Raw genomic sequence first — 11,070 nt, 5'->3', positions numbered from 1 at the left:
ATGGGTACAACAGCCTTTCAGACGGAACGTACAGAGTTAGAATAGAATAGAATAGTTTTATTGTCATTGCATTTACAATACAACGAGATTTAAAATGCTCTTCGTTAATCACTCGCTCCCACACACGCACACATAATCAAACTGTATCTTCCACAAGAGCCATCAGCCGCTGCAACTGTGCGCGCCGCCATCTTGCCGCTAGTTGAGTCAAAACTCATCCATCATCCACCTCAGTTAGTTTAAATAATTATTTATGAATAAGTTAAGGAAAGGAGAGCCTTCTATCTTAATTGGGGCTGGGCATCAGTAATGAATACCTTTACCGTACTGATAGAAATAACATATTTATAACAAAAAAACGCCACAACCCATGCAGTCTTTGGTGGTGAAGTCGAGCGTGGTGTGGCTATACTCCACGCTTGGCGTCTGATAAAAATAAGGGCATAAAATGGATAGGGAAGAACTGGGATTACCTCAGGATGAACCGGGAATACAAGTAACATGATGAAGCACCTCATCGAGCATGGCAAAAAGGTATTGAATGACATACTCCATTGGCATCAATGTCACTTAAAGGTTAGTGGTAAACCTGGTAAACGATACCCAGTCCAAATCTTAATATACTGCAGTTCAGTATGATGAAGTGCAGTTTTTGTGGCCACACCTGTTCTTGCAACACTTTTTCCAAAGTGAAGTGGAACAGGAGCTGTAGTAGTGCACACCCCCGGCCTGCAGAGGGCAGTGTGTGTCCATAGTTGAGTTGGGCTGCTGTCTGTTCTCACTGATAGTCCAAAAGTCTGTGATTTGTCTGTAATCTCACATCTGGGTGTTCCTGTGAATGTCTTTACCCTTTTCATCACTGCTGCCACTCTCCCTAATCTCAAAGGCAGCATTTTCCAAACCATAGTCCTTCTCTTTTACCGGCTCGCCATCGTCAGCTTCCAGGGGTGGAGCCTCACTGTCTGCATCAGATGACCTGAGGCAGTGCTTTTTATACACCTGATAGGCTGTAGAGGAAAAGAACAGTCAGTCATCTTGGCATTTGTTAAAAGCATCGAAAATGAAGAAGGCTTCAGTGATTAAACCTTTTCTTTGGACAATGTTTCTGGCATGTTGGGCTTGTCTCTTGTTCTGCAACTCATTTGTTCTTGTTTGGGAAAAGCAGAAACTGGGAAAAATGTTCACCCTTCCACACTCACTCATTTCAGTGAGGGAGGGGACCAGATAAATCTACTCCTGGTTGTGAACTGGTCCAGCCTTGTTTACTTGCATATGGCAAAAATCCGGAGGCACAGGAAATAGCGTGAGCATAAGCCAGCAGCTCTGGTCAGGGGTTGACAAAAGCCCACCATAAATGACAAATTATACAGCTTCTTATCATATGCTTTTTTTTCCCACTAACTTTGATCATTGACCCTGAACTTCCCATTTTTAAGCATTATCAGTCTTCCCTCTCTCCTTCCACTCCTCCTTTGCTTGTGGCCCATTTTGGAATCTGACACGATCAAACAAACCTTCTTTTCCAAGTATAATCTGACCCTAAAACCCGGTTTTAGAGACCTGGTTTAACTGTGGAGGATCGAGACGGCTGTTTCTCTAGGCATTATTTTTGGTGGCAGATGAGTGGCCAACATCCAGTTTTCACAAAACTGCTGCTATCGTTTGAAAAGACAAAATCCCATGTGTCGTATTGTATAACGTGTCCGCCTGCTAAACTCTCACCTCCCACAGAAATGACAGCCACCACCAGCTGGAAGATGCTGTAGATGAGGGGGAATGCAAACATGACGTTCAGCTCGGCAGGGGTGAAGGACAGCTGGACGATGGTGCTGCACAGCTGAGAGTTTTGGAAACCTGTCTCCAGTGCGATGGTTCGACATCTGAACAAAGCAGGAAATGAGTAGGTAAGAAAATGTATTAGTACAAGCATAAGTGCATGTTGTGGTGGATTTCGTGATTTTCAAAACTGAATTCAACTATAATATACTTTAGAAAATTGAGGAAATCAAGCCATTATCTTTACGTAACAAAATTATTTTGTGCCAAACTCACTACAATGATGCCACCCTACCTGTTCCACTCTTGACCTGCAAAGCGGGCCATGACGAACCCCAGGCCGAAGCCAACAAAGGGGTAGATAGTTCCAATAATCCACAGGGAGGGAGCAATGTTCCAGGACGATTGGTAGAGAATTCCTCCAACCACGGCTATGATGATAATGAGACCAAAGCCTGCGATGGACCCTATCTGTGCACGGCAGACAGGAAGACAGCGCAGGAATTGTCATCGGATGAAGCCATGCAAAATGTAAATGTGACAAAAATGATCTGAGTATGGTTTTAGAAGTCCCTCTTTTTTGTAAAACATTCAGTAAATTGCAGAGTTTCCCTACCTTGAGGATCTTTTTTGCCATGAGGGGCCACCGGCGCCTCACATACATCCCCGCAGCAATTGGTATAAGAAGGGCCACTAGAGTGATACCTGAGAACACACAGATTTTCACATCATCTGATGATTGTAGCATTTTGATCAACTTCTATGAAGCTTTTGGAACAAAACTATAATTGCGATCACACAACAAAATCAAACACATGGTGTACGTAGAGTGTACAGGATGTGCCTTAGCAAGTGTAGAGTTCTTATCCGTTAGTCTTATGGGCTTGTAATGAATCATCAGCTTGTCTACTTACCGATGGAGTCGTAAGGGATCTGGATAGTGCTGGTGGAAGTCCAGGCGGAGGTGTAAATCATCAGACAGAGAGGCATCATCCCCAAGGCCAGGATAGAGGAACAGGCTGTCATACTGATGCTGAGGATGGGAGAATGCAGACAGTGTTTAGGCCAAGCACACATTTTCTTTTTAGATCAGCACATGTGCTAAGAATAAGGGATAGGTGAATGCTGCAGCTGATTCTGTATCAGGCTCAGATACAGAGAGTTGCTCCCATTTTGGTCCAGTCATTAGCCCATACCGCACACAATACATGGGACCTAGATGGTGTCCTATCAGTAACCTGTGTTAGACATTGACTGTGCAGCTGTCTGTGTTTTCTAATTATCAAACATATAAATTAGTTTTTGTAGTGCATTCAAAATACTACTTCATGCTGCTATATAGTGTATTGTGCTGAAAAGGATTCCTTTAAACTGAGAAAAAGAATAAAATGCGTTGTCACCACTCAGTCATCCAGTAACCTAACATCAGATCATCCATTGAGCGTGCCGACCAGTCAGCCCCGCTGCTGTCTTACCTCAGGTCCATGTCTCCGTCCAGCCAGTAGCAGATGATGTTAGAGCCGGAGCCTCCAGGACAGCAGCCCATAATGATGATGGCAACAGCTTGCACAGGTAGCACATCAAACGCCAGCGACAAGGCAAAGGCTGTGAAAGGCATGATGCCAAACTGGCAGAGGAAGCCAATGATGATGCCCCACGGTTTCTTGAGGTGGCCCAGCAGTTTCTGAGTATCCACAGTGCAACCCATGGAGAACATGACTAGAGCAAGCATTACGGTGAGCACTATGCTTAGCGCCAGGCTCAGTGTATCATTGAAGGTGCTGGGAGGAACGAGGCAGTTTGTGCCTGAACAGATTGTGGCAAGAGAGTCGCAGACAGCTGCCACCTTCGACGTGGACATTGTTGTTTTTAGCGTGGAGAATGTAATGAGAGAAGAAGAGGATAATCAGTGGCTCCCAATTTCAGATGAAATTGGCGAAGAGTTTCCTCAGAGCTTGAGATTCTTAGATTCCACGAGACTGCTCCAGTTTCTCCTTCTCCAGTATCCAAGGAGCTGATGGCGGCAGTGAGCACAGCCGTCCAGCTCGCTGATATTTATGCCTTATCAGCTGCAGCCAAGTAAAGTTAGGAGGGAAAATTGAGTGGAAAAAAAACTTTAACCAAAAATTAACCAATACTTAACGTTTAATGGGGTCAATGTTCAAAAGCACATGTATATAAAAAGAGAATCATTCTGAAATGTGAAATGTAATTGGACCATAGATCCATCCATGCACTGCCCTTTGGCCTCTTAAAACTTTATTGGACAGCTAAGCTATGCAGCATCATCACCCTTCAATGCCAGTGGGCAGGAAAATGTTTACACATCTCAAAGACAGGGAACACCCTGTTAGTACAAGTTATTCTTTGCAAATTGCCAGTAAAAATTAGCCCCCTCTGCCTCTTTTGATCACTAGAAAAAAACAAGTCTTAAATGTCAAAATAAAAGTCTCTGCAAATGTTATATAAGTTAATAGTTATAAAAGTCATGTTCATGGCAAAAAAACTAAGTAAAAGGAACATTTCAAAACATTTGCAACATTCTGTGAATACTAATAATGATAGAGGAAAATTCCCAAGGCACTGAATATCCTTCAGAGTACAGAAAGGTCGATCAAGATACAGCTGTAAACTGACACTGAACACTGGCGCTGATGCTATATACTAAAAATGTTGCCCATGCACGTAACCAGTCGCTGCTTATTATTTGCTTTGTTGTTTCAATCCAATCTTTAATTCAGTCCAGACTTTGTGATTAAATTCACTTGATCTGCTAAACGTATCCACGTAGCGTCACAGCTATGTAATTTCAGATAAAATTGCTTCTGCTTAAATATTGACTTCAATCATTCGGGCAATTATTTTACATTTTATGTTTGCAGCGGACGGGGAGATTTGTTTCCACTGTGACATTTAAGTCTTTTTGTGTCTTTAAGTGTTTAAAAACCTTAACTACTTTGGCCCAAATTCAACATCATTGTAAAACAATAAAACATATAAAGGTCCGAGTGGGAATGAATGTATTTTATTAGGCACTTTACGTCAACGTGGTGCGCACGATAATGTGGAAACAATAAAAAAAAAAAAGAAGGTGATGAGCAATGGAGAAATTCAGGTGGATAATGTTCTGCAGCTGACAGTCAGTCCCTGCGGCCTTCATGTACCAACATTTGCTCAAAGTCAAGGAGTAACGCAATAGTTCCAAATAACTACAAAAACAAAATTGCACTGGAAGAGACTGTACCTCTGGAATCATCCGAATGATCAAGCTTTTCATACGTTTCTGTCTGTGATCGGTGTCTGTCTGCCTGCTTGCAAGTGCCTGCAGAGGATAATGTCTAACTGCGAAAGTTAAAGGACAACCACTCCAAATGATATTTTGTTCAACAGCGAAGACGGCATGTAGCTACATTTTGAAACTCAAACCTGGATCAGACACGATAAGAACAATAATGTGCCACATTTCGCTGTAGTTTCATAAATAGATGAACAACCTTGATATGAAATGATTTCTGAACATCTAATATGTTTAAAATATTATTTATTATTTTGGTCCTGCACAATACCTGAATTTCCATATATTTTCAAGGGTGTACGGGACAGAGGAAATCCTGGACAAGGCAATAAAGATTTCCTTGGCAGATCCTCACAATGATGGTCTTATTTTCTTATCAATTATATTAGAGAAATATCTCCCGATGAAAGGAATGAATATAAACGTATTGATTTTAGAAGGATACGTAAGGTAAACCACTAAAAGCTTCATGCACTGATTCATGATCCTGTTCATAAAACCGTGAGGGTGTGTGTGCCCAGTGTCATTCGCTGTGTGTGTGTGTGTGTGTGTGTAAGTCAGTACTGTGGTATGAGGAGAGGGACAGTGAAATAGTTATGGTAGCTCTTCAGAGGACGTCTTATCAGTCTTTATCCATCTCATCAGCTTTTATCTGTCTCTCTCCATCTGACATGTCCTTCATTCAGGCTGCAGTAAATTTTTAAGTATCTCTGTGCTCCTGGTGTGAATGAGTGCGCGACGGTTTGTGTCATGTCATGGCCATCATCCCGGGCCATCAGATTGCTGATAACTATCTTATCTGATATGTTCATACCTCACACTGTGTTCCTGTTCCACTGGTAAAATGAGGAAATGATAAGACACATTTGGGAAACTGTCCCACTCCCAGGGAGAGGACTAGAAAAAAGGGAAGGAGAATACAATGAGATTTTCACAATTTGACCTTGACCCTTTGCCGACTGGCTTCTATAAAAAAGTTTATGACTGCATGTCTACTTATGTGCAATGTATTCAGCAGCCGGAGCGGTTTGCTGCTCGGCAGGATTCTGTGAAGGCACATCTACATAGAAGTGACTGAATTGGCTTGTTTGAGATGTTCATTTTGGATTTTTTGTGCAACTTTTACTTTTAATTTTCAAAATCTGGTAACCGCACATTAAACACAATATAAAAGATTGTCAACTACAACTCGTTTCAGCATGATGCCAGTGTGTGGCTTAATAATACTGAAAGGACATCAAGAAATGCAGAATAATTTGTTTAAAATATATAATTTTGAGTTTTATTTTGGTGTCAAAAGATTCTTTTCAAATCTATGTAAAACACATAAAACATGGAAGGGTTCAGTGGTTGTTAATAGACTGTATATAACATATAAAGAGATTTAAATAGAATAACAATTCTATTCTTATACACATATGGTTTTTGAAAATAAGATAAAAATGAAAACCTTTCATGTCACTGTAGCTGCCATCTTCATCGTTTTGTCTATTAAGTGCAAGAAAATAGCAAAAAATGTATATAATTATGATTTACATCAGGAGAGATGTATTCAAATTGATTCAAACTGTTGTAATCAATTATCAAAGTAGTTGCTCCTTAACTGATTCATTATTTGCAGCTCTAAATTACCAAAAAAAGTAAAGTATGTATTCAGGTACAGTATAATGTTACTCTCCACTGAAAGTGATCAATAGGAGCTGGTGCTGGTAGAGACCAAAAACGAGACACCAAATGAATACTAAAAGCAACTATTGTATAATTAAAGTAAATGAACGTGACATAAATCACTTTTACTCTGTTACTGTTCAACATGCTTTATCCCCAGCTAGAGTGATCCCAGGTTAACTGCGTGCAACACTGAACACAGCAGGAACAGAGCGCTGAGCTCCCTCGTTGCTAGTTCCATTTTTTTTTTTTTTAAATCTTGTGCTCTTGACCTTTCATGTAGCTTTTATCTGCTGTTTGAAGTTCCTGCCTCTGGTGTTTCCTCGCTGCAAATCGAAGACATTTACGAGAGTGTTTCCTCGGCTCCTCTTTTTATAGAGTGCTGTTATTATGCAGTGCTTTAATTTAATTAATTACAGAGTGATTTATTGCTTTGTGTGTGGATGGGGTGAAATGGTTTTATTATGTCAAGCACTTTGTTTGACATGTTGTTTGAATGAAAAATGCTACACAAATAAAGTCTGATTGATTGATACTACATTTTTTAGCCAGAACTAGTGAGCAAAACATGTTTTTAAAGTTACCTTGAGATGTAAAAGTAGATGCCATGCCATCTCGGTACCTGTTATACCTATGTATTATGTAATAATATGTAATAATACCATTATAATTACCATTATTGTTATTTTGTCTCACTCCTCCATAACTTTTTTTGTTATCTGTTGTTGCTTTGAGTTGTGACATGGACCTTTATTCATATATTCATTAGATCTCTACAACATAAATATCATTAACATCACTACTGCGCACAAACACACAACCCTTTTCTCTTTTTCTCTTCTACTGTTTATCAGCCGTAACTTCTTCACTACCTGACTGAATTTGTTTCCATTCATTTGTATTTAATTATCTATTGCCGCAGCTTTGCTTCCCTGTGTATTTTCATTTTCTTCTATGTTATTTAATTTTTATTTGAATAAAGGCTTTGGAAATGAAATTGGGATACCGAGTTTTGCTCGTAGCTTGTACATGTGGAAAACCTTTTTGCTTCCCTTTTGTTTCAAATCCAAATGCATCGCTAGTCCTTATCTGAGGGACTTGACATAATGTTCCATGTTGTGATGATGCTTTAACAGGTTTTCATGATTTGTCCAACATTTAATGTTGGAAATGTGACATAAAGTCATATATAACTACAGTCAAGATAACTATAAAATAAAATAACATCACCATATTACTTTCTTAAGAGTTATTCCTGAATATTAGGTGATGAAATACAGCAACATTCATTTTGATGAAATTATCATCGCATGTAAAGACTTTGACTAAAGACTATAGGGAATAAAATTGCCTTTGAGTCGTGTCATAATTGGAAGCCATTGTTATCACACTTGAGTCCTTCTCTTTAGCACATTCAGGGCCATCAGTCTCCAGCCATGGAAACTCACCATCTGCCTCCCAAGAACAACGACCGCATAACTTTTTATAGGACCAATATAACACTGATGTGCCATTTCCACATTTATATTTTAAACCCTTTTAAGCAAGCAAGCCTGTCCTGTCTCCCAGGACTTGTCACAGTTTTGGCCCTTGGCCACATTTTGGCATTGAGTTAGTTGACAATATGAAAAATTTAGATGTCAACATCTTATCATTTACCTTTTGTTTATTCTCCATATGAAGAAATGTAAAAAACTGAGACACAACATTGATCTATTTACACATCCACTTGTGTGCGCGTCCATCTGACAAAATCCACAACAACAATCACATCTTTTGAGTCAAATATTCACTCTCTTCAAGCTGTTTTATCCCACTAACTCCAGAGAAAACTCCTCAGCTGCAAAAAGCTCCAATATAGTAACCAGCTGGTTCATAACTGTGTCTGTCTGCTGTCTGGGGAGTTTATATGGAGGTTTGTTTTTGCTAAGAACAGCTGAACGCTGCATGTAAAACAGCGTTGATGGAAGTGGTTGGAGTGAACGAGCTTGGCCCCAAAATCCTGAGGGATGATATTAAAATAAATAAATAAATAAATAAAAGGAACTTCACGTAGAATTTTGGACAGCAGAAGACACTAAAATGCTTCATGGAGCTGAGGAGGATCGGTATTAACTGTCTGTGGGTTCATCAGGTGGTCAGCAGGGCACGTGAGTGGAGCAAGCAGAGGTTATGATTGAGCCAAGAGTGATTTTTTTTTTTGAAAGGTTTTTTGTGTGGCCTTATCTCCTGCTCCAACCCGCTCCAATCTGGAACCAAACTCCTCATCTTTTTAAAAATCCACGTTTTCTAAAGTAGACACGGCGACATTGTGATGGGTTTCATAATGGTTTATCTGGTTTATAGGATGACAATAAACTTTTGCACTAAGTGTTTATGTAACATAATAAAACAGTAAGAGTGAAAAGCCATTAAGATAAACCGTGATATGACATTGAAATAGATTTTATACATATTTAAATAAGCAGTAAGCAGTTTTTGTAAGCAGTGTTCCCCACAGACTGAGAATTTACTTGACCAACTATTACAACTAAACCAAGGTTTATGAACAACTCATGTCTACTAATGGTTGACCTACACCTGACACACAGGGCGGGCCGCTGAAGGTCTGTGTGCATTATGAAATGACGGGCTGAGAAAAAATTCCATTCGACACCTCAAGTCACACATTTGCTCTCTTCCTTTTTAACCCTTTGATGCACAACATGGGTCCAAGTTTTTATGTGCTATATCTTTGCAATAAATCATTCAGTATTCCAGGTATTCCTCAATTAACTTGTTTTTGATCATAATACATCCTTCTTTTATTTTTTCCTTTCTTACTTTTGGAATAAAAAGACTTTTTGTATCACTACCCTTCTAATGCACAACATGGGTCCAATACCCCATACCCATTTACTATGGTATTTCATGTAAGGATTCAGTAAATATTCTTTTTTTGTTTAGCACAAATCATCATATTTATGTCTTACTTTCTTACTTCACGAACTAGCATAGCTTGTGTATGTCTACATCAAGTTTACACACATGGGTCAGAAATGACCCACATGAATTTACTATGGTATTTGGTGGGAACCTTTGAAATTTGTACATGTTTGCAATTAGGAACGTATTTACTGCCGACAACTATTCGCCTGCCACATGTCACTGCTCAGCACAGCTCCCTTTGTACATCTGATACATGTAAGTCTTGTTTTACAATTAGTCTAATCTTACCTAAGAAAACGTTTGATTGTGATTGATTGAACTTGTGAAAAATAACTGTGTATAATAATTGACTAGGTTTAAGTTACCTTGAGAATAAGTACATTACCTGTCAGAAAGGGAAATATCTCCAATACTATTAGCTAGCTAGCAAGCTATTGACATATTCTATTGTCCACTGAACAAAAATATAAACGCAACACTTTTGTTTCTGCTCCCATTTTTCATGAGCTGAACTCAAAGATCTAAAACATTTTCTATATACAAAAAACAACCATTTCTCTCAAATATTGTTCACGAATCTGTCTACATCTGTGTTAGTGAGCACTTCTCCTCTGCCGAGATAATCCATCCCACCTCACGGGTGTGGCATATCAAGGTGCTGATTAGACAGCATGATTATTGCACAGGTGTGCCTCAGGCTGGCCACAATAAAAGGCCACTCTGAAATGTGCAGTTTTATCACACAGCACAATTCCATAGATGAAGGAGCGTGCAATTGGCATGCTGACTGCAGGAATGTCCAGAGCTGTTGCCTGTGAATTGAAAGTTCATTTCTCTACCATAAGCTGTCTCCAAAGGCGTTTCAGACAATTTGGCAGTACATCCAACCGGCCTCACAACCGCAGACCTGTTTGCGGTTTGCTGATGTCAACGTAGTGGATCGAGTGGCCCAATGGCGGTGGGGTTATGGTATGGGCAGGCGTATGTTATAGCCAACGAACACAGGTGCATTTTATTGATGGCATTTTGAATGCACAGAGATACCGTGACGAGATCCTGAGGCCCATTGTTGTGCCATTCATCCACGACCATCACCTCATGTGGCAGCATGATAATGCACGGCCCCATGTTGCAAGGATCTGTACACAATTCCTGGAAGCTGAAAACATCCCAGTTCTTGCATGGCCCGCATACTCACCGGACATGTCACCCACTGAGCATGTTTGGGATGCTCTGGATCGGCGTATACGTCAGCGTGTTCCAGTTCCTGCCAATATCCAGCAACTTGGCACAGGCAAGAGGAGTGGACCAACATTCCACAGGCCACAATCAACAACCTGATCAACTCCATGCGAAGCAGATGTGTTGCACTGCGTGAGGCAAATGGTGGTCACACCAGATAC

At 40.1% G+C, this 11,070-nt stretch overlaps 1 protein-coding gene across 1 annotated transcript; it reads right to left on the bottom strand.

Annotated features, from left to right (window-relative positions):
• Positions 1 to 403: 403 nt before the first annotated feature.
• Positions 404 to 3,678, bottom strand: slc10a2 (solute carrier family 10 member 2). Its single transcript, XM_070838109.1, has 6 exons — positions 3,252 to 3,678; positions 2,691 to 2,809; positions 2,393 to 2,481; positions 2,072 to 2,247; positions 1,723 to 1,880; positions 404 to 1,007 (listed from the first exon to the last, which is right to left on the bottom strand). The coding sequence occupies exons 1-6, from the start codon at positions 3,635 to 3,637 to the stop codon at positions 817 to 819; spliced, it is 1,119 nt and encodes a 372-aa protein (XP_070694210.1). The 5' UTR covers positions 3,638 to 3,678; the 3' UTR covers positions 404 to 816.
• Between the last annotated feature and the right edge of the window lie 7,392 nt (positions 3,679 to 11,070).

This window comes from Pempheris klunzingeri, chromosome 10, assembly GCF_042242105.1.
Source record: "Pempheris klunzingeri isolate RE-2024b chromosome 10, fPemKlu1.hap1, whole genome shotgun sequence".
Classification (NCBI taxonomy): Eukaryota; Metazoa; Chordata; class Actinopteri; order Acropomatiformes; family Pempheridae; genus Pempheris; species Pempheris klunzingeri.
This window is presented reverse-complemented; position numbering and strand designations above follow the sequence as displayed.